This window comes from Setaria viridis, chromosome 4, assembly GCF_005286985.2.
Source record: "Setaria viridis chromosome 4, Setaria_viridis_v4.0, whole genome shotgun sequence".
NCBI lineage: Eukaryota > Viridiplantae > Streptophyta > Magnoliopsida > Poales > Poaceae > Setaria > Setaria viridis.
Genome location: NC_048266.2, coordinates 17,447,404 through 17,470,095, shown reverse-complemented (window position 1 = coordinate 17,470,095; position 22,692 = coordinate 17,447,404). Strand labels below are relative to the sequence as shown.

Below are 22,692 nucleotides of genomic sequence, written 5' to 3'. Positions count from 1 at the left end.
AGATCTCGTCAATGCCGTCTCGCCGATGGAGTTTCCGTTTAGTGGGTTGATTTTCTATGTGTTTGTATGTCGACAGTGGAGGATCACATCATTGAGATCGATATGTCCAAAATATTAAGAAAACCAAACCAGCAGAAAGCTCATAAACATGTGCATGCGACGAGATATCAAGATCACTGAAACGGGGATTAAAGAGTGGTAATCATGATCAGAAGGCCCCTGGGGGGGTTTAAATATTCGGCCACCAATCGAGCATATTTGTTCAATCAATTATTGGATCATCATAGAAACAAGCGTGAAAATACACGCCTTTTTAAAATCTTCCGTAGCAGCGGAAGCTTGTATTTTAACAGTGAAACTTGCAGTTGTGTACACAATGGAGAACTGTTCGATTTGGAGAGAAAGAGTTGGCCAGTGAAGCTAAATCTAGAAGCATCTAGAGAGACTATTGTTCCTCAAGAAAAGAGCCACAACTCTATTGTATTCTTCTCATAACAATTTATATTACTTGGTCAAATCACAAAGACAATCTTAGGAGAACGGAAAAGGTGTGCTTTGTTGCAATGGTAGGTAGCATCAAGCCAAGTACCTTTAGTTGTGACTAGCCAGGCAAAAGAGACCTGTGTGCTCCAGTGACCCTACACTCCTACTGCGTGTATTTAGGTCCCGTTTGGTTTCTATGACTAAATTTTAGTCCCTGTCACATTAAATATTTAGATACTAATTAAAAATATTAAATATAGACTAATTATAAAATCAATTGCACAGATGGAGGCTAATTCGCGAGACGAATCTATTAAGCCTAATTAGTCCATGATTTGACAATATGATGCTACAGTAAGCATGTGCTAATCATGATTTAATTAGGCTTAATAGATTTGTCTCGCGAATTAGCCTCCATCTGTGTATTTATAATTAACTCATGTTTAGTCCTCCTAATTAGCCTCCGAACATTCAATGTGATATGGACTAAACTTTAGCTCAAGAATCAAACACAATTTAGCAATAAACTCACAATGCTCAGGTGATCAGGTCAAGCAAAGAATAACTAAACTTATTCGGTATAATCACCCACACAAAGAACATCAACCCAATTCGTGCAAAAACTACCGTCGTATTACCTACCAAAATCAGCTTACAAAACCTGTAACAAGACCAACTTTTTTTGACAGCTTGCCACTCGAGGTAACACGATCACGCATAAAAAGGCAAATTCTGGCCATGACCATGCACCACCATAACCCCAAGGTTTCACATTCTGCACAGCTGCCAGCATCATCATCACTCGCATGTACGTGCTCTGCAAAAGAGATGAACAGAACAGAGTAAAAAGGAAGGGCTATCCTGTCACTCTGTCAGTGTAGCATGCAGCAGCTAGCTGCCTTCTACTAGTACCATTGCCATCGCCAACCTGAGAGCCAAAGATAAAGAGCTGTGATACTGATAGTGAGCAGTAGCTATCATCCCTTCTGTATCTCTATCCCCTGTAGTCTTTAGTCTTTACCGAGCAGTGAAGCTAGAATCTTGCTACTGCGCTTTTTAGTAGGCATGCATGAATAATCCACCTTCCTTTTTTCGCCCACAAACAGGATTAAGACTCGTGTTCTACAGTATGTCCAATGTCAATAAAAATGAGCAAGCATTTGTAGGTGATACAACACAGACACAGCTAAGGAATGCCAGTCGCCAGTGCATAGTAGTATTGTACTATGCATCTGGGAGCTGTGCTGCAAATTATACGGAAACAAGCAAAGGAAATCTCGAAAACTCCAGAAAAAGAACACGGCTGCTGCTATGTCAGATTGAAGACGTCCCGTGGTGTATTCTTCAGCAATCGATGGTACAAATCAGCTGCATCTTTGATTCATCTGAGATGGTGGTAGTGCCTGCTGGTGGTAGTGCCTGCTGTCATGCTTGTTGTCGCTGTCTCTGTCCCTGAAATGGCGTGCCAGTATCTCCAAGCCCGACCTGCTCTGTAGTGGTCCAGGTACCGTCATCCGATGGCGGACTACCGTGGCGAGATGGCCTTCTCCATCTCGTCTGAATGCAAATGTGACATTCAAGTTTTGGGCTCAAAGGCACTTGATCGTGGGAATGGTATCTTGTTGAATTGTCATTGGCACCAGGAGGCCTCTATTGCTGTAATCTCATGAATCCCGTAAGTGTAGGCAGCCAGAGGATGTCTGGGGCGGGTGCTTCCCCAGAGCTAGAGATCGCCGTTGCGTGGCAGGTGGTCATTCATTCCAGATAATTCCACTATCATTCTTTTCTGAGGATGTGGTAGTTTGCCTTCTTTTTTTTTTCCAGAAGCTCTCCCTCCTCGTAATCTAGTTTCACCTCAGAAGAGTAAGCTCCCCAAAATATGGTGATACCAGAAAGTTTGTCTTCATCATCAACCACACCTGAAAATCATAATTAGTGAGCAACACCCAAGGGAACCATCCGCTATAATAGGTTGAGGAAGTCCACAGCAAACTATGAACATCAGAAACAAAAGTTTGCATACTACAAAACAAAAACATTCGAATGTAAACTTAGCCTGGAGGACAAACCTAATTTTTGCATTCTATGCAACCAAAGGAGGGGATCATTTTCCTGCGAAACATTGCCATGCTCACAAAGTGATTCTACCGTTCTGGATTCAAAATATTCTTCACATAGTAAGGATAGTTGTTTGTAGAACATGAGGGATCCTTCAGGTCCCCAAGATAAAGGACCAGTACTCCAATAGTAAAAATAGCCTGCAAATAATGACATAGAAAATAGTGTCTGCTCAGAGGACTACCAGAAACATCAAGTGGAATAATAAGGACTAACCCTGCAGAGTTATTAGTACCGAGTTGAGGCTTCTTGCATCATTTGCTAGTAGTAAAGTGACTAAAGGAAAAACTTACTTCAGCTTTTGTACTAGCAGGTCAACACATCAAATGCACTACCAAATCTAATGGTTGATAGATTACATAAGACAAGGGTATTGCGCTCATGCCAAAATTACATAACTTTGAACAGCAACAATATTCATCTTTTACATTTTTATCAGAATAGTGTACACAATAATGAAAGAAACATAATAATATGTACCAAGTATTAAAGATCATTTTGAACATTTATATATGTCCCATGACATTGCTTGATTCTGTTTTTACTTTTTAAAAAGTGAAAAGTTTGGAAGCACCAGGAAAAGAAAAAAAAGGTGATTTCAACACATCCTGATCTTCACTAATCTATTCCTTCCCCATCATTAAGGTTGATGGTAAGGTCATCAGAGGGTGCTTGTATACCATATTTATTATTTTATTTATTTTCCCTTTTGTGCTTTTCTTTGATATTTATTCTGTTGTTGGTTGGGCCAAGGCATTAAGTGGACCACGACGGGGCAGTGGACCAAGTCATCAGACGGAATGCACGCATGGCCCATGCATATGGGGAGTAGTAGCAGTTTCTAGCTAGGTTGTTGGGCCACCGAGAGACCTGACCACACTCAAAGTGCTGTATGTAAAATTAAGTCGTTCAAATTAACCTACTGCTTATGGACTTCGGTTAAAGTTTAAAGTGAGATAGAGCAGAAACGACTATTTGGCTAGTCTTTTGTTTTTTTGGCCGTCATTGGCCACGGTTATTACTTCCTCCCTCCATCCCAAATTACAATTCGTTTTGACTTTTCCAGTGTATATACTTTACTGTACATCTAGATATATACTATGTCCAGATACGTAGTAAAAGCTATGTACCTAGAAAAAAGCTGAAACGAATAGTAATTTGGGACAAAGGGAGTATGAGTTATGACTCGCGTAGGTTGTTTACTCACACATCTTTTCTTCTCTCTACATGCTTGTGAAGTACTCGAAATTTACAACAAATGTTTCATTTTCTGAGTAATCCAAGATCACTTTAAGATTCAAGTTTGATAATGGGTTGCCTTTCGGAAAAAAGGTTTGATAATGGGTTGAGCTTCTTTACTTTTTCCTCACAACTGAGCTGACACACCAAACCTGCACCCGAGCACCTTGCCCATAATGAGTGACGCCTTTTAAAATTAGAAAGAAGTCCATTTGACATGCTTAAACGTTTATGGCTTGGTTTGATTAATACCCCCAACCCAAACCGCGTCACCAAATATCTCGTACCCTCGACTATAAACATGGCAGTGGTTTTTGCCACATAATGACATAACTAGACTAGTTTTGTGTAACACCTTTGTTGTCATGGCCGGAATCTTGCAACAAGCCGACAACCATACTCCCATACCCATTGCGATGCCTCCCCCTCTTCCAATTTGGGTGGCCATGTCAAGCGGTTACGAGGAGTGCTGCAGCAGTCGCAGCAGGAGGTGACGACGGTGATCCGAGCTGCGGGTCAGAGTGGGCACCGCCGAGCTGAGTGATGGAACGGCGATGATGACAGCGTCTTTGGAACCTTCTTGGCCAGCATGCCTACGCTGGGGTCACTACATATGTTCATTTCCTGAATTACTACTACATTTTTTTCTAGCAATCAAACTCTTGTTCCAAAATTTATAAATTCTATATAAACTACACAAAATGATAGAGTTGGCCAGGAATATATGGTCCAATTTGATGATTTTAGCACATACTATGTGTCTTCCGAAATCATTTATATACGATATGACAGATTTATATTTTTATTAAATTTGAAGCAGCTCTCTCCATTTCAAGTTATAGCTCACTTTAGCTTTGTTTTGATTCAAACTTTTGGAGACAGTCATTTTTTTTTTGAAGAACTAATGGGGCCAAGCCTCCTAAATTCTTCATTCCATATTCCGCAAAAAAAAAATGTTCATTCCATCAAAGGTGGTTACAACTATTCGAGCAGACGGCGTTCAGAGGAAGAATACAAGGGGAAGCGGGAGCCTTAGGGGAGGAGGAATTAGCTTATGAAAACAAAGTCATAATAATCTATAGACATCCAAAATGGTACTTTAATTTTGACGCCTGATGTGCTGTATAAGATAAATAACGTATACCTAAATAATGTATATCTCGATTCCTTCGATATAGTGAACACGTGGCCAAACATTATCCGATCAACTGTCTAGTTAAACATTTGCAACCATGCTTAAGAAAACAACAAAATAAAATTTACATTCAAAGTAATTATTTATTCATGAAATGGTGACACTCTAAGGGCTCGTTCGGCAGGGGTGGAATTTTTCCACAACTTCTTTCATTCCAGGCTAGGATCGAGTGGATGCTGGTCTGTCGCCAGGCTAGGATAGAAAACGACAATTTCAATTTGTTGTTCGGCTGGACAGAGAATGAATCCGGCCTCTCCTCCGGCTTTTCCGGTGTCTAGATCTGCTCACCCGCCGCCACCACCGTGAACCTCTGCGTCAGCTTCTCGGGCGTCAGGATCTGGTCAGCTGACGCGGCCTTCCACGGCTTCTGCGGTGTGGAGCCAGCAGCAGCGGCCGCCAATGTCTTGGCCTTCTTGGACGGCATGGCGGCGTCCATCTCCGTCTCGGAGTTTGAGTTTGGTGGGGGAGGGGATGGCTAGGTGACGGAGAGCGTGAACGTCGGATGGAAGGAGGTCGCCGTCTCCATCACGGTGGTGGCCGTGCCGCGCCATCGCCTCAACTGCCGCCACCTTCACCTCGAGTTGCCTCCTCGCGTGCGTGCCTCGTCGGCCGGATAAGATCCGGAGGGGTCGTGATGGGGAAACGTTCTGGGCCGATCAGGGGTGCAAAGGCCGTTTTGGGCCCGTTTACTTTCCAGGCCGGCCTAAACCAAACAACGAATCCATCTTAGACCTAGTTTTCAGACGGGCTGAAATGATCCGGCTGGAAAGAGCAAAACTGAACGAGGCCTAAATGAATTGGCAGAACAACAAAATGAAAATTTCACTTGCCTAACAACACTTTCACAAATCACAATGCACCCACTAGATAACTAGGTTGCGGGCCCAGCATGTCATAGTCGGTGATCTGACAACTATGGCCACATGAGTTCGGCCTCTACCATTACCATCTGGAAACGAATCCTACCAGTACGCCTCCTCTTGTACGTATCCACTAATCCACATCACCTGCCGTACCCTGATGCTGCGGCTATGCATTGTAGAAGGTGACAGATCAGCCGTTATCACCTTCTGTGGCTAATCTACAGCCAGATTGGTGGGCCGCGTGATGATTAGTGGGTTGTGTGGGTAAAGAATCGAGTGGAATAATAGTTCACTAGAGTTGGTGACGTCATCCAAGAGGATCAACTAAAAAGTCAACTCTTGAACTAGAACTTCAAATCAAATTTCGATTATACCATTAATTTTTTTATAACAAGATCTTCAAAACATAACTATGTTTGAAGAATATTTTTTAAAAATATTTTTTTAATACGGATTAATTAGTTATGAATATTGCAAACAAATGCTCCAACACCACGAACAAATAACTATTTTCCGTGAACAAAAAATTAAACATGTTTTTTAAGTTCATATATTTTGTACGAACAAATAACTATTTTTCGTGAACAAAAAGTTAAACATCTTTTTTGAGTATTTTTGTTCGATGCGTATGATTGTTTTGTTCCACTGGTTTGTATAATTTGTTCCACGTGTACATGTTTCACAGAATATGCTACCTTGATTAAAAATGTGAATAAAAAAAGTTCGTCCAAATATAGCCAAGTGGGATATTGTTGTAAAGTTTTTATTGTCAGAAATCTAATTGTGCAATCAGAATTTAATTTTGATACTTGGTGTAAGATTTATAGTTTTTTAAAGTTCTAAACGGTTTTGCATGTGGGATGACATCATCAGTTTTGTCCCTCTTGTATGCATACACCATCTTTCCCACGCATGGAAAATTGCAGCATATGTGATATATAGTATGCACCCAATATCAGTTGCTCTAAAAAAGATAGAACAGATGCACCATAATATTTGTGATGACAAGATCTTCAAAACAAGACTCCACTTGACAAGATAATTTGAAAAATATTTTTTAATATGGAATAATTAAATTCAGCTGCTGTGAATAAATAATTGAATGTCACGAACAAATAATTTTTTCTGCGAACAAATAATTAAATATGACAAACAAAATAAACAAAAATAGTTCAAATCACGAACAATTTATTTTAAAGTGCAAACAATAGAAATTGAATATCATGAACGTACCCATTACCGAACAAACTATATGAACACATTACCAAACAAACTATATGAACTCATGGAACAAAAGAACTATACCTATCGAACAAATTATATAAAGTCATGAAAAAAGACTTGCACACTGAAAATAAATACATTATCGATATAGCATAAATACTATAATTTATAAAAAAGTAAAAAGATGCTATAAAATATTATAATATGTTAAAATAGAATCGATATAGCATAAATACTATAATCTATAAAAAAGTAAAAAGATGCTATAAAACATTATAATATGTTAAAATAGAAAATAATCGAAGAAACTTAAACTTGCTAGAGCTACTTAGTTGCTCTAATTAGGCTAAAGTTTTTTCTAGAAAATAAATCTATAGTTTCACATTGAATTATTCTTCAATTTGAATAAATAATTTTGTCGTGGAAAAAGTTGGTTACGTGTTTGTTAACAGCTAACTATATATGATACCAAGATAGACAATATGAATGATGAAAAACATCCGTTGAAAGAATACTATAAAAAAGAAGAAATAAATAATACATAAAAAGAATTAAAAGGAAAAAGAAAATATAAATTGAAGGAAAGAAATAGAAAAAGGAATAAACATAAAAAATAATAGCCAACTCAACCTCGTGGTGGACCCCTTGCATGCATGCTCACACGGGAATTGGCCTCATGGTGGACCCCTCGCATGCATGCAGCATGCCTATGCCCCGCACGGCTCCCTGCATGCGGTCTGACATGGACACAATGGAAATATTATTGGGCCGGCTGACTCGCTGCGCGTTTGCTTCAGGCGACAAATAGATTATCATCGCATATGCCCGAGCGTCAACACGCACACTCAACGAGCCCCACCGCCATGTGGGTCCGGATGTTGACACCACGTTGGGACCTACTTGTAAGTGGCTCCAAAGTTGCTACGGCACGAGTCCGCATGAACGAAACCGGGGGCGAGAGTGGGAGACGACGCGGGGGAGCGATTAGCGAAGGGCTTTAAAAAATAAGGGGGAAAAATTTAGGGTGAGAGAAAGAAAAAAAAACAGCGAAGAGGGAGCCGGGGATCGAAACCCTAGGCGCGGTCGGCGGCGATGGCGGCGGCGGCGGCGGCGGCGCCGGAGTCGTACATCGGTAGCGTGATAAGCCTCACGTCCAAGAGCGAGATCCGGTACGAGGGCGTCCTCTACACCATCAACACCGAGGAGTCCAACATCGGGCTCAGGAACGGTAAGGACGCCCCCTCTCTTCTCTTCCGAGATGGATCGGGGTTACTCTGTTGGGGCAGCCGGAGAGAGGTATGCGGGATGCGTCAGGGTTAAGGATTCACTTCCTGTTTTCTCATTCGTGTTAGGTTATGGGACTTTCCTTTGCATGATTTCTGTTAGGTTTTCAGTCTTTTCATCCGTTTAGAATTCTTAATCCTTTCGTAAACTAGGCTGCGTATGGATACTTGATGCTTATGAGTACTGAATGCTGCGGAATTTAGGTTATGCAAAGTTCGTGGTTGGCTAGAGCTTCTAGTACGGGTTTTCAAGTTGTTCACATCTTGTTATCTTGCACAGTCTATTTTCTTCCCTGGGGAAATATCATGATAAGCTAGCCCATATGCCGTTTCAGAGAAAATTGCTGTAAGCTGAGGAGGTTATGCATGTCCTAACGACTTTAGAAGCTAGGTTTGTACAATGTTAGTAATAGCGAAAGCCCCTTGTTCAGAGTAACCCTGCTCCACTTTGCGCGCCTTATTTTTTCTGAACTCTTGTGTGCCAGAAACTGTAAGCTGAAAGGTCTAGGAACCACTGCCAACTTTGGAATGTCTAGTTACACCAAAATCAAGAATGATACATGTTCCAGGGTACCGTTATGATAGTTGCCAAACTGTGATTTGCCATGCACCTATTTAAGTGTCAACAGCATAGGTGGGTGTCTTATTTTTAGGCCCACTTCAGATTCAAATTATATTCCTTGTTGGAGATGTTGCTTCCATTTAATGTCGTGTGGCTCGTGTTGTAACGGTCGGATTGCATGTTTTGTCGCACATCTAACCATCTGTGCCCAAGCTGTCAACCGGCATGCTTCTTTCTTGTAGAGAGGTCAAAGACTCAAAGGTTGGCACGGGGTCTATCTTCTGTACCTTCTATAAACGGGGGATAGGTGTATTTTGATCAGTCCTAACATAGTCAAATCCATGAGAATTACAAAATCGCACGGAGTATACTTTCATTGTTTTCTAGATAGCAAATAGTAAACTTTAGGTGCTGTTTGGTTCGAGCGTTTTGTGCTGTAATCCGTTCACGGAGCAATCAGGTCCATTGCTTCGTGCTTGGCTAGTCTGCTCTGTAATGGATTGGAGCGTGAATGGATACCATGCCATACAAACTTGATAGCTCTCCTCATCCGCTGTTATTCGATCCCATTCCTCTTCTCGCCTCTGCTGGTTGGTTCCCTTTGCGTGAGTCACAATTCCATCGCGAGCTCTGGTGTCTTTGTGAGCCAACCAAACAAAATCTGTTTTGCCTTAAATTGTAACAGTTAGCGCTGGTTTCTGATTCCATTTCCATTACCGCTCCCTCGCATGACCCAACAGCACCTTAATGTTGTTAGTAGCATTTTGGACAAGTGTTGAGTTTGGTATATAGTACTTGTCTATCTGATTCTTTTTCTAACTTGAGTAATATCCTTATCTAATGTTGGCATATTTGAGTAATACCTTTATTAAAACCTTTTCAATTTATACGGTTTAGCTGTCTAGCCTGCCTAGATGGCTCCCTGAACCCAGTTAGGTTTTAAGCATGATGTCTTTCTAGAGCCCCTGGGCATTTCAGAAGAGTGTACATCAACTTACATTTGCTTTGTTTGTCCTTGAAGACACCAAGAGTCCCTCTTGTATGAGAGGTCTATTGGCTTTCGTATTTCCCCAAGCCCGTGACATTTTTAGGACTTTTTTTCCTGGAAATTTTGTTAAAAGAAGTTACCTGGAGCTAAATTGTATAGTTCTTTTATCTCAGAAAAGTTTTCTTTGTTATTTGTTTTTGTTTATTCTGATTTTATTAACAGGTCACTTTTTGTTACAGTTCGCTCATTTGGAACTGAAGGCCGTAAGAAAGATGGCCAACAGATTCCTGCCAGTGACAAGATATATGAGTACATACTCTTTCGAGGAAGTGATATAAAGGTAATGGTTGTAAAGATACCCCTTAAGGTTTTCTAAATTTCTGTTATTGTTACTACTGAACAAAAAGTTTGGGACCTATTGCACTTGGGATCTATTTATGTGAGTTGTGCCATCATTGATTTGGTCTATACCATCCCTCGCGCTGTTCAGTAGGGTAAACTTCAGATTGTCCATTTTAATCCTGTAATTAATTGGCATAGGTTAATGCGCAGATGGATTCTTATAATCACATAAATTAGAAACGAAATTGTCTATTCCAAGCTCCTGAAATTGGTAACTACTGAGGGTGTGGTGGATCAAGGCCAGCTGATGTTGTATAGTTTACTGGATTGATGAAAATTTAGGAGGGTGCTGTTGCCCCTGTAAGGATGTTTGTCTGGGTTGGGATATAGTTAGAAATTTTTTTGTTTACGGTATCACCTCATGAATTGTGATTATAAATCTTATAACTTGAAAGGACTTCATCACCAATATTTGTGGTTTTACTTAACCGACATCCTAATTGCATGAAGATTACAGTGATTCCGCATGAGCATGGGTTTTGTAATAACATCCTAATGTATCTATTGAGGTCCTAACAACTTTGTTCATATTTGTTCCCAAAACCGTATTTTTTAATTTCCTGAGTCAGGTGCCTTCAATGCAAATAAATCTTGTTTAATGATCCACTGATTTCATTAGTGATTAGTCTACTCATTCGCTGTTGCCATTAATCTGATGTGTTTCTGGCACTCCTTTTGTAATCTTCTCAATGGTATCTTACCTTTACCTTTTACTGCAGGATTTGCAAGTCAAATCCTCTCCACCAGCTCAACTGGCAACTTTACACAATGATCCTGCGATTATTCAGGTAACTTTCTGTTATTCTTGTGACTACTCAAATTAACTGCCTTTTATGATTCTTTCTTTTCAAAAAATTCATTATAGATGATGATTCGTCTTTGCTCACTGGTATTATTATTTTTGTGTAGTCACATTATCCTCATCCAGCCTTGTCATCTACAAGCTTGCCTTCTGCTGCAAGCACAACAGCAGCTGATGCTACTTCACACAATGCTCCGTCTGCAATTCGGATGCCACCACCATTTCAAGGGAATTTGCCACCTTACCAACCTGGCGCGAGCTTACAGTCATGGAACTCGTCACCTATGCCATCGTCAGCAAATGGCGCCGGCCTAACAATGCCACCAATGTACTGGCCAGGATATTACACACCACCAACTGGGTTTCCTCATCTTCAGCCACCACCCTTTCTTCGGCCACCACACAGTTTAACAGTTCCACAGGCTTTGCAGCCTCCTGTCCAATATCCTGGACTTAATGGATCTGTACCAGCTGGCTTTCCAAGTATGCCAGAGCTTCCTTCTTTTCTCCAACCTGGTAATAGTAATAGTAATAGTCTAGGCCCATCTTCAGGTGTATCGACATCAGTGTCAGCACCTGTTTCATCGAGTACATCAGTAACTGAATCATCAGGAAGCCAATTGCCAAAGTTATCCTCCATTTCTGCTTCTATGTTTTCTGTGGGTTTAACTCCCCCATCTGTGAGTCCTTCGATTTCTGCAGTTGAACCCTCCATGCTTGTGTCGCAAGGCATGCCTTCTTTGGTGAACAGTAAGCCAGTAGCTCTACCCGATTCCACTGTGCCATCTGTCTCCAGTGATAAGCCTGTGATTGTACCTGCTGCTTCAGTGCCAACCTATCTACCTTCCTCTCAGTCACCTTCTGCTAATGATGCATCGCCAGTCAATGTTGCAGAGCAAGTTACATTGGTAACTCCTGGTCAACTTCTGCCAACTGCTTCCTCCACAGTTATTTCATCTCAGGCATTGCAAACTGCCTCTCCTATGGTTCCATCCTCCAAGGTTGCCTCTACAGTTCCATCCTCTGAGGCAACCTCCTCTGTGGTTCCGTCCTCTCAGGCTACTTCGTCTATAGCTACACCCTCGCAGGTTGCTTCTTCATCTGTTCTTTCACAAGATGTGCAAGTGATAAGTGAAACTAAAGCAGCTAAACAGCGTGAATGGAAGGCAAAACAACCTGCGGTTGCTCCATCTGGAAATAAGGAGCCCCTATTGCCAGCTCCAAAGCCTGTACTTGAGAAGGTAGTGATTTTTTTAGACAGCATGTTGCTAGACAGGCTGGGCATAAAAAGCATGTTTTCAAGGAAAATTGCATAAACTGTCCCACATGCCCTACCACCACCACCTTCCAAAAGGAACCCCTCAAAAAGAGCACACACAACAATTGTTTGTGGGATTTACACCATAAGGCATAATTTAATCTGCATGTATTGTGATTGTTTCCTTTCTCATTCCTGTAATTCCTTTGGTATCAGCCTATTGGAGCTTCCTCATATGTTCAGTACAACAACAGAGGCCGAGGAAGAGGAAGAGGTGGCAGAGGAAATGGGGTATGTTTATCTGAAACATTTTCTTTCCTACTCCCTCCGTTCCTGTTTTTAAGGTGCACACGCATATCAAGATTCAAACTTACAATCTTTGACCAATAATTTACCCAACAATTTTTTATTTTTGTAGTGCAAACTTGACACGGTTGGATTTGTAATCAAATGTACTCTCCAATGATTATAAGTTTATAACCATAAACAATATAATATAAGATAAACGAATGGTTGAAGTCTAATTTGGGAGACCGTGCCATGTCATATCATGCCTTATAAACAGGAATGGAGGGAGTAATAGCTTTTCAAATCTAGAAGTTCTTGAGGTGTTCAAGTCAACTCTTTTTATTGGCACCCAATTAATATACTTTCTAATTTTTACATCCTAAAAAAAGCACTATCAGTAAATTTTAATGCACTTGATTGCTAGGTGAGCTCTATAAAAGACTAGTTAAGCAAATTTGGTAATGTTCACCTTTCTTTTGTAGCTCAAATAGTTTGAGCAAGCATAATGTAGAAAACTACAACATAACTGGACTTACTTGATCAATATGTTAGTCATGTTTGGTTTGGGTATACTGCTATGAGTTTTACTTCCAATCAAGAGTTGCATGTCATTAAATGTCTGCCAAAAGTATTTGCATCAACATCAGCCATATTTTATTCAAAGCAATGCAGTTTAAATAAACTGTGTTTTGTCATCTGGAGGCATAAAATGGGGGACAATTGAACTGTGGAATGCATTTGTTTTACTACTATCAGGTCGTTAAATGCCTCTGTTCTGTATTCAGAACTTTATTTGGACTCTGCTCCAGTTTTGTATTAGATTGTAGTCTTCACTAACATTCTCTCTACAGCAATCGCGTCCCATAACCAAGTTCACAGAGGACTTTGATTTCATGGCAATGAATGAGAAGTTTAACAAAGATGAAGTATGGGGCCATCTTGGTAAAAGTACAGGACAGTTAAATGATGATCTAAATGATTATGAAGATGTTCTAGAAGATGAAATATCTCCTAGAAAGCCAGAAGCTAAGGTAACAGTTCTGTTGGATTGCTTTTCATGATTTACTGTTCAATACCTTAGATGCTGATTAGCCTTTTATCTCGTGTCTGCAAAGCCTGTGTATGTTAAAGATGATTTCTTTGATTCTCTCTCGTGCAACACAATTGACAATGGAGGGAGGAATGGAAGAATTAAATTCTCTGAGCAGAGAAAAATAGACACCGAGGTTCTGAGCAGACACCTGTTGTATCTTTACCTTATCACATCTTCTTAGCATTCAGTGCTTATGATATTCATTTTGGTTGTAGACCTTTGGTGACTCGGCAAGGCATCGGCCAATGGGCATGCGAGGAGGGAGGGGCCCCCGTGGTGGTGGTCCTCGTGGTCGTGGCTATTATGGTAGAGGATATGGATATATGGGTAGGGGACGTGGCTACTCTTACCCAAATCACCAATCATGATACAAAAGATGGATATGCTATTCAGTGCCTAGGCTAGAAGCACATGAATGAGGTGAAGAAATGACCTATTTGCTTGGAAACCCGAGATCGATCACAAGTCCCGTCTCGGCTGTTGGAAGAGTGCCTATTAATTGTAAGATATGGACTATCTTTCAGCTATAGCTGAAAATGCGGTAATAGTTTGGTGGCCGATTTGATAAGAATCGGTGTCACCCTTGAATCAAAGGCAGGTTGAATGCATATCTGCTCTGTTGCCAGTGTCGATTCCCTTGGGAGATAAATAGGACCATGATAAATGCGCTGTTGGATGTTCTTGTTGAGCTTTCTTAGAGCTCAAGACATTGTCATATATGTTGCAGGAACATGGTGCTCCTGATGGGAGTGCTTAAGTTCAATGTGTGCTAGTCAGTAGTACCTCTGGAAATCTGCGATACAAAATACTATGCACAGATTTGTGTACCTTACAATTAGTTGTATTGTGCACTGGTAACATGGTTTTATGTCGTTCTTTGGATTTCATGGCTTGGTCTAGTTCTGTGTGTAGCCATTTGCTCTGGACATATCTTACAATTATTTGTATCGTGCACTGTGCTTTAGAATTTATTTTTAACAGCATTTTTGGAGTTTCATGGAAATCGTAATGAGAACATATCAAAAGTCAGAATTTAGATAATAAGAATTTTGAATTCCAATGGGGTTCTAGCAATGCTAACAACTGCTTGCACATTTGGCTAGCTGCCCCACGTCTGGTAGGAAAAAGTCCTATTTACCTCCGTGGAATATACGTTTTCTCCTACGACTCAAACTGTCCGATCCAACTCATGAAATCGTACCACCCAGATCTGAATTCAGACTGGTTTTGTCCTACATGGCACTGACATGGTGGTTTGACATGTGTAAAGATTTTCGCTGATGTGGCAACAAAGAAAATAAATAAACAAATTAGACATTGCAAATGATGGATCCTATTATGACGGTGTGGACATGTCTTTTTTTATTATGTTTTTTTCCTCTTCCCCTCCGGCCTGCCATCGTCGTCGAGCCACTCCGGCCATCTGCGTGGTGGGCCGTGGCCACCTGTGCCGCTCAAGATGCTCCAGGAGCATTTGACTTCCTCCTCCACCAATGACCTCTCCAATTACAAAACAAAACAAGAGCAGGCGAGGAGCGGGCGAGTGCGGCGGACACCGGCGAGCACAGCGTAAGAGGAGCAGCCGTGGGCGGCGGACGCTGGAGAGCACCACCCATGCGCCATCTACATGCTCATCACCTGTTCCTTCCTTCCTCTTCTTCACGCTAGCACTAAATCCACCGAGCCATGGCCTAATCCTTGTGTGATGTATAAGGGAAGCGGCTGCAATAAGAACCCAGGCCACCAATTTCTCGCTCAAGCTCGCTCTCAATACAATTGATTTGGATGGATTGGCTCATATATTTGGCAATTGGTTGATTTTGTTCCAATGCAAGTAAATCCAACGGAAGAGCCCCGGCATCTCCCATCCGCCTCCCCATCCACTGAGGAAGTGCCATTGCCGTCTCGGAGAGCGCCGGCAAGCCCTCAATTGGAGCAGTTGTTCTCTTGCGTGCTGTACTTGATGGAGATGAAGGAGGTCTGGAGCGTGGAGAAGGAGGAAGGAGGGAACTCCATTGCTTAGACGGGTGGCCGCGGTATGGTGCTTGAGCCACTGGAGATGGCTTCGGTGGAGAGGAAAAAACAGGGAGGCGGAGGAGAGAGATCCATGGGACTACAGGAGCAGGCAATTGCTCTGTGGAGAAGAAAGAGGAGGAGACAAACGGAGGCGGCCTAGTCCTCGTGCCCGCGGAGGTGACGGCGGCGCGAGTCGTGGAGGTCCTGCGAACGTGGCGGCGGCTCCTTTCCGGAATGACAAGTGGGCCCGATGTCACATCGGATTGGTGGCGTGGCGATGACATGGCTCCAGCTAGGACAAAATCGGGGTGAAATCGAATGCGGGAGGTTGCCTGTCCGGTTTCGGGAGTTGAAGGGATCGAAACGAACGGTTTTAGAATCGAGGTAAATAGAAGTTTTTCCCCTAAGTTATGGCCAGAAAAATGATCCACTTCAACAACCAACAACGATGAAGAAAAGTGCCTACTATTGTGAAGTTTTGAATAGGGCTCTTCAGATTTTGAAAATGAGAATATAAAAAGATTTTGGATTCTGGTTGAGCTTTGTGTGGGCCGTTTTCTTTTGGGCCTACGGATTTTGGACTAGTCATCTAAGAAAAGGTGGGGTTATTATTATTACATTTCGCTAGAAGAGCGTAGTTCCTCCGCCGGAACGCCATGGCGGCCTCCCACCTGCTGCTGCGAGCGTCCCTCTCCCGCATCCTCCGCTCCCCACCCCACCTCCCCGCCTCCTCGCACGCCCCTGCCCTCGTCTTTCTCCACCGCCTCCTCCACTCTTCCGCCGTCGCCGCGTCCTCTTCCACCTCCTTCGCAGCGGAGGACCACCTCGTCTCCCGCTGCGGCCTCACCCAGGCGCAGGCGCTCAACGCCGCTGCGAGGCTCTCCCACCTCCGGTCCCGCGCCAGGCCTGACGCCGTGCTCGCCTACCTCTTGGGCACCCTCGGCATCCCTGCTGCCGACGTGGCCAGGGTCCTCGTCTTGGACCCAAGCTTCCTCTGCGCTGTGGAGAAGAACCTGGCCCGGTGCGTTGCCGACCTGCACGACCTCGGCCTGTCGCGGGACGAGATCGCGCGCCTCGTTCCCCTCGCCCCAAACTCCTTCCGCAACAGGTTCCTCCGCAGCAATCTCGAGTTCTGGCTTGCCGAGCTCGGGTCTTTCGACAAGGTCCTGCAGCATGGATCTGGACAAGGTTGCCAGGCCCAACGTGGCCTTCCTCCGAGGATGCGGCTTGGGCATTTCTGAGATTGTTGACACCAATCTGTACTCCGGTCGGCTGTTCACCATGAACCCGGAGCTTCTCAAGGAGACTGTCCAGCGAGTGGAAGAGTTGGCTTGGAGCGTGGCGTGAGGATGTTCCGCCGCGCGCTTGCTGTGCTCGCTTTTGCTGGCAAGGAGGTTGTTGCCAGGAGAATAAAGCTGTTACAGGACGTTGGGTTCTCAAAGGATGATGTGCTGGCGATTGCGAGGAAGCAGCCTCTCGTCCTGGGTTTGTCTGAGCAAAAGATTCAGGGCAATATGGATTTCTTGATGAAGGATGTCGGTCTGGACTTATCATATCTTGTGCGAAGGCCAGCGCTGCTCATGTATAGTGTTGAGCGGCGGTTATTACCCCGGTATTGCTTGCTCAAAGTTCTCAGGGAGTTGTCTGCTGAAGGGTGTTCCGGACTACTATGCCAGTGCCTCGATGGCTGAGAAGATTTTTGTGGAGAAGTTTGTGCATCCTTTCAAGAACCATGTCCCGGGCCTTGCCGATGATTATGCCTCCAAATGTTTGGGGAAGGCAACAGATGGAATTGCTTAGCCAAAAGACTGAAATGGATGTTGCTGAAACTTGTAGTGGAGCGCAAGTAGGTACTCTTACGCATTTGCCACTGGTGCAAATGTTTCTTCATTCACCATTTACTTCTTGGTTGATATGACTACCTATTTGCTTTGTAATCAATTTGTTTTTCTTTAAATCACATATGAAGGGGGTACACTGTACCTCAAAGGCTCCAATGGCAAGCTAAGTGCTCTGCTCAGGGTCAGCGAGCTTGTCATGGCCATGCGGCAGTGAGTGGATCGGGGAGGTTGCCGGCCGCTGTGCTGCCGGTTTCCTGCCCATGATGCAGGTAGATGTAGCCGAGGTAGTGACGAGCAGCAGGGAGATGAGAGCAAGAGAACAGGGAGATGAGAGCAAGAGAACAGGGAGACGAGGAAGTAGATTTGTTCCTGCTTGTCTGTTCCTGTTTTGCGGCTTCGTATAAATAGTCAGGATTACAGACTCAACAACTTAGCTAGAGTTCCTCAACTGATCAAACAACTTGATAACAACCAAATCTAATCCAATGCTAACCTGAAACAAACTATGTCTTGCTGTTGAAACCAACTATATGAACCTCATCGTTGCTTTTTATCCCTGGCGCCTCCTCTGGTAGGTGATGCCGACCATAACAGAGCTTGTGTGTTAGACATAAAAAGAACACTTATTGGTTTTATTGTTTAGTAGTGTCCTTTTATTTTTTCGATGAAGAACGAGGTAAGTCAAATGGGAAAGACACTGCCTTGCGGGTACAGATACATTTACAGTACTTTATGCATACAGTCATATAGTCATGCATATATTCATAAAATATGTCCACAGGTGAGGTGTATTTGGTTTTTCTTGAGTTAATGCCCATTACAGTAACCATTATTAGAGCCTAACATGTCACTGGATGATGTGGTTAAATGATATTTCTGCACCTAAGATGATCCCAGTAGGCTTTTATGATTTTCTAAAAATATATAATAGGTTGAATATTTCAGAAGGTTCGTAGTATTCCCACTAACTGCATCTTGCTCTTAACAGGTTTGCTGTGAACAATGTTTTATTGAGTTCATTGGGTCAGCTTGATAATATATTGATTGTCTCTTCCTACAGGTCTAACGGTGACTGAATCTACAGCAGCAGTATAGTTGTCAAGATCCAGCTGGTTGACAACCTGCCATAACATGCAAGTTGTTTCTCATTGTCCGAGTGCAGTGTATAATTCACTCACTATGCAAGTTGCCTGTCATCTTCTGTTTTCCTGTGAATGTATGTCATGAGGAAAATTTAGCTTTTTTCCATGGTAATCATACAAAGGCAATATGTAACATAATCCCTCTTTTAGGTTTTAGAAGCATTGAGCTTGGTCCTCTTGTTCTGAATTTAGACTATTTGGTTAGAGCATTTGTAGCTCCTTTTTCAGTTACATGGTACTTGGACTTATAGCATCGGAGGGAGATACCTGAAGTGGTTTTAATCTGGCAAGAATGATTTACAGTCTTTGCCAATATTAACCTCTCTCATCATAAGAACACATTAATCTTATTTTTCCCCATATGTTACTCCCTCTATTTCAAATTGTAGGTTGTTTTAGCATTTCTAGATACATGCTTGTTGCTATGCATCTAGATATAAATCATGTCTAGATACATAGCAAAGTCCTCTTGTTCGGGCTGCTGACCCTTCCTCCTGTTCGGGCTGCTGACCCTAGACACGAGTAGTACATTGCAGCTCTGCTCCATGCATTTCACATGCAAGCAGGAACGACTTGAGCTGCGCCCTGAGGATCTTACCGGAAGGTGACCGCGCAATGCTGTCGACGAACACCACTTTCCTGACCTCCTTGTACGGCGCCACTTTGCTCTGAACGAAGGAGAGAACGTCCTGTGCCTGCAAGCGTTTGCTCCCTGGTTTCTTGACCACGAGCGCCACTGGGATCTCGCCGGCCTCCTCGTCAGGATACCTGTCGTGCCGATCCATGCAAAGTCGCATCATCAATTAACACACACACAAAAAAAAAATCAGAGGCGTACAAGGTAAGAAGTGGCAGCGTGCGCACGGTGCGACAGCGGCGTCGTGGATGTCTGGGTGGACGGCGAGGACGTCCTCGAGCTCGGCCGGCGCGACCTGGTAGGCCTTGTACTTGATGAGTTCCTTGATCCGGTCCACCACGTGGATGAGGCCACCGGATTCGAAGTAGCAGAGGTCGCCGGTGCGCAGCCACCGGCCGCCGCCGTCTTCTGCGTCTGTGGTGACCAGAGCTGCGGCCGTGGCTTCCTTGCTGCGCAGGTAGCCCTGCATCACGGAGGGGCCTCGGATCCACAGCTCGCCGACGTGGTTCGGCGGGAGGGCCTCCCTGGACTCCACATCCACGATCCTTGCCTCCGTGCTCGGGACCAGGCGTCCGATGGAGATGGTCGGCGGCTCGTTGGAGCACTCGACGCCGTCGTCGTTGCCGTGCTCGTGCAGCAACTGCGGGAGGTCGCACATGGTGACGATCCCCGTCGACTCAGTTAGCCCGTAGCACTGCAAGCACGCAAACAACATTGTGAAGCTTGACGATAGATCTCTGCATCATTACACCGTTACGTGCCCGACAATCAATTATCATATATACTCCCTCAAATTTTTTACCTTTAATTTTTAATGAGACTCATCTAATTAAAACAACACTCACACCAATAAAAAAAAACATACGAAGAAGCCCGGTAGAGCCAATCAAATGACTCATCTTTTTGCTGTATCATTATCGAAAAATGGTCAATGCTTACTGGTAAGTCCATTGAGAATTGAAGGGTAGCAGCCTGATTTAGCAAAGTAGCTTCATTATTTTGACGTAGTTCAAATGGATATAATTAATAGTTAGACTTTTACAAGAAATTTTACAAACTCCAAGCCCAAAATTTCGACTTCTGAATGGAGGGTGCAGGTAACTAAGAAAGATTCTTCCTGTGTTGCACAAAACTCCCAACCCAATGATTTTGTAAATACACTTTGACAGTCAAACTAGTTACAGAAATGATAATGAACAAGAAGTCAACTATCTAGGGGTCGATTAACAAGTATGTTGTGTGTGGTTCAAGAATGCTACACCTGGAGTAGTATTTAGAATGTGGTGGGCACTTAAATTTGACTTGGGGGTTGTGAGGCCTCTGCATCTGGATTAATATAAACTGGACTTGCTATAACCTTATGTAGTGTTCTACAAGTGCAATACAAAAGGATTATATTCATGAACGATATATAAGCCATTATTATGCGTCACCGCCGAATGACGATATGGATGATGCTGTCAAATGGAATTATATATATACAACAGATCGTCGCATAATAAATTAGTTACTTATAGGATGACGCCTCTAGGATTTTCAACTACAAGATGCCCAATGTATATTCGTATTTAATGCACTGTATGCAATTTTAAACAAACAATGTGACCAAGAAAATATACATCTTGATTTGATGCGTACAACTTGTATTTGCATAAATCGCATCGCTGTCAAATGTAATCATTGAACAATACTACAATGTTCTTGCTTTTAACCAATATACATGTATGAATTTACAATTTTCGCTTCCATTTGTACTGATAGTTGTTGACCAACAATGTGATTAGTTTCGAGACTGTTTTTTCCATGTACATCTTAAAGACAAAAGGAATAACAGACTAACAGTGATCGATGAACTCTTCTATTCGGTAATGGATCGAAGAAACAAGAACACGAAATATTAAAGGTATCATCAGTGACTAGTGACTAACCTGAACAATGTTCACCCGCGGGAAGCAGCTACGGAAGCGCGCCATGTGCTCACGCTGCAACGGCGCCCCGGAAGACACGACCTCCCTCAGGCACAGGCGTCGCGTTGATGTCGACGATGGCTCTCCGGCGGCGACCTTCGCCATCTGAACGACCATGGGCGGCACCGCCAGAAGCCTGGTGACCCTGTGCTCCTCCATTGCTGCCATCAGCCTGTCCACCGAGAACCTGCCCGGAACCAGCACCGCCGTCGCGCCTATTGCCGGGGTGCCGAGAACGAACGCCGAGAAGCCGAACATGTGGAACATGGGCAGCACGCACCCGTACACGTCCACGCCGTCGTCGTCGTCGCCGTCGCCACGGCGCCAGACGCGCCGGAGGAACGCGGCCGCGGCGATGACGTTGCCGTGCGTGCTGACCACGCCCTTGCTCCTCCCCGTCGTGCCCGACGAGTAGAAGAGCAACGCCGGGTCGTCGCGGCTGATATCATCGGACGTGTACGCCCACGTGTCGTGACCGTCGATGCCGGTGAGGAGCTCGTCGATGAGGACGACGACCGGCGAGGCGGTCAGGGAGCTCAGCTTGGGGGCCAGCTCGGCGGTGGTGAGCACGAGGAAGGGCTCCGAGTCGCGGGCCTGGTCGGCGAGCTCGTGGGGTGTGAGGAGCGGGTTGGCGGTGGAGAGCACGGCGCCGAGGGCGAGGACGCCAAGGGAAACGACGGGGAAGTGGAGCGAAGTGGGCGCGAGGAGGAGCGCGACGTGGCCACGGCGGAGGCCGAGAGCGGAGAGCGCGGTGGCCACCTTGAGGGAGCGCGCGCGCAGGTCGGCGAAGGAGAGGGTGGCGCCGGTGGTGGCGTCGACGAAGGCCGGGCGGTCGAGGGGAAATGTCAGCAGTCGTGGGAAGAGGTACTCGGGGAATGAAGCGGCGGTGGCGGCGGCGAGTGGAGGGTGGCTGCTGCTGTAGGTGCCGGTGGCGGCGCAGAAGCCGGCGGCGAGGTGCGCCTCCGTGTCCGTCTCCGTGTTGCGTGGGCTGCATGAAGCCACCATCTTGTCTGACTTTCGGCGATCTCCAGCGAATGTTAGACAACATTTTAAATATACGGTGAGGTGCTTGTGCTTCCAAATTTCATTCCAACTTTGGCCGTGTTCATACTTTACTTCATACCACAGTACCACACCCAAAGAAAGGGTTAGAGCGAGGCTGAAGTGGCGGCGGGCCTGACTGACGTTGTGTGGTGGCGCCACTCGGCCGCCAATGCTGCATGGGCCGCTGGCGTAAGATGATCCAGTGGCGGCCCACACTGAAGCAAATACTATGTTAACTGCACCCATC

General features: G+C 44.2%; 3 protein-coding genes across 3 annotated transcripts; 2 read left to right on the top strand and 1 right to left on the bottom strand.

Moving 5' to 3' along the window:
• The first annotated feature begins 8,089 nt into the window (after positions 1–8,089).
• LOC117852276 (protein decapping 5) lies at positions 8,090–14,685 on the top strand. Its single transcript, XM_034734293.2, has 8 exons — positions 8,090–8,350; positions 10,195–10,295; positions 11,077–11,145; positions 11,267–12,400; positions 12,634–12,708; positions 13,557–13,736; positions 13,821–13,931; positions 14,014–14,685. Exons 1-8 carry the CDS (start codon positions 8,215–8,217, stop codon positions 14,164–14,166), a joined length of 1,959 nt encoding a protein of 652 aa, XP_034590184.1. The 5' UTR covers positions 8,090–8,214; the 3' UTR covers positions 14,167–14,685.
• Positions 14,686–15,310: 625 nt separating this feature from the next.
• LOC117852278 (uncharacterized) lies at positions 15,311–19,164 on the top strand. The gene is made up of 2 exons (XM_034734295.2): positions 15,311–17,660; positions 18,716–19,164. Exon 1 carries the CDS (start codon positions 16,471–16,473, stop codon positions 17,053–17,055), a length of 585 nt encoding a protein of 194 aa, XP_034590186.1. The 5' UTR covers positions 15,311–16,470; the 3' UTR covers positions 17,056–17,660; positions 18,716–19,164.
• LOC117852277 (putative 4-coumarate--CoA ligase-like 8) lies at positions 17,986–22,456 on the bottom strand. The gene is made up of 3 exons (XM_034734294.2): positions 21,363–22,456; positions 19,662–20,128; positions 17,986–19,565 (listed from the first exon to the last, which is right to left on the bottom strand). Exons 1-3 carry the CDS (start codon positions 22,404–22,406, stop codon positions 19,310–19,312), a joined length of 1,767 nt encoding a protein of 588 aa, XP_034590185.1. The 5' UTR covers positions 22,407–22,456; the 3' UTR covers positions 17,986–19,309.
• Positions 22,457–22,692: the final 236 nt, after the last annotated feature.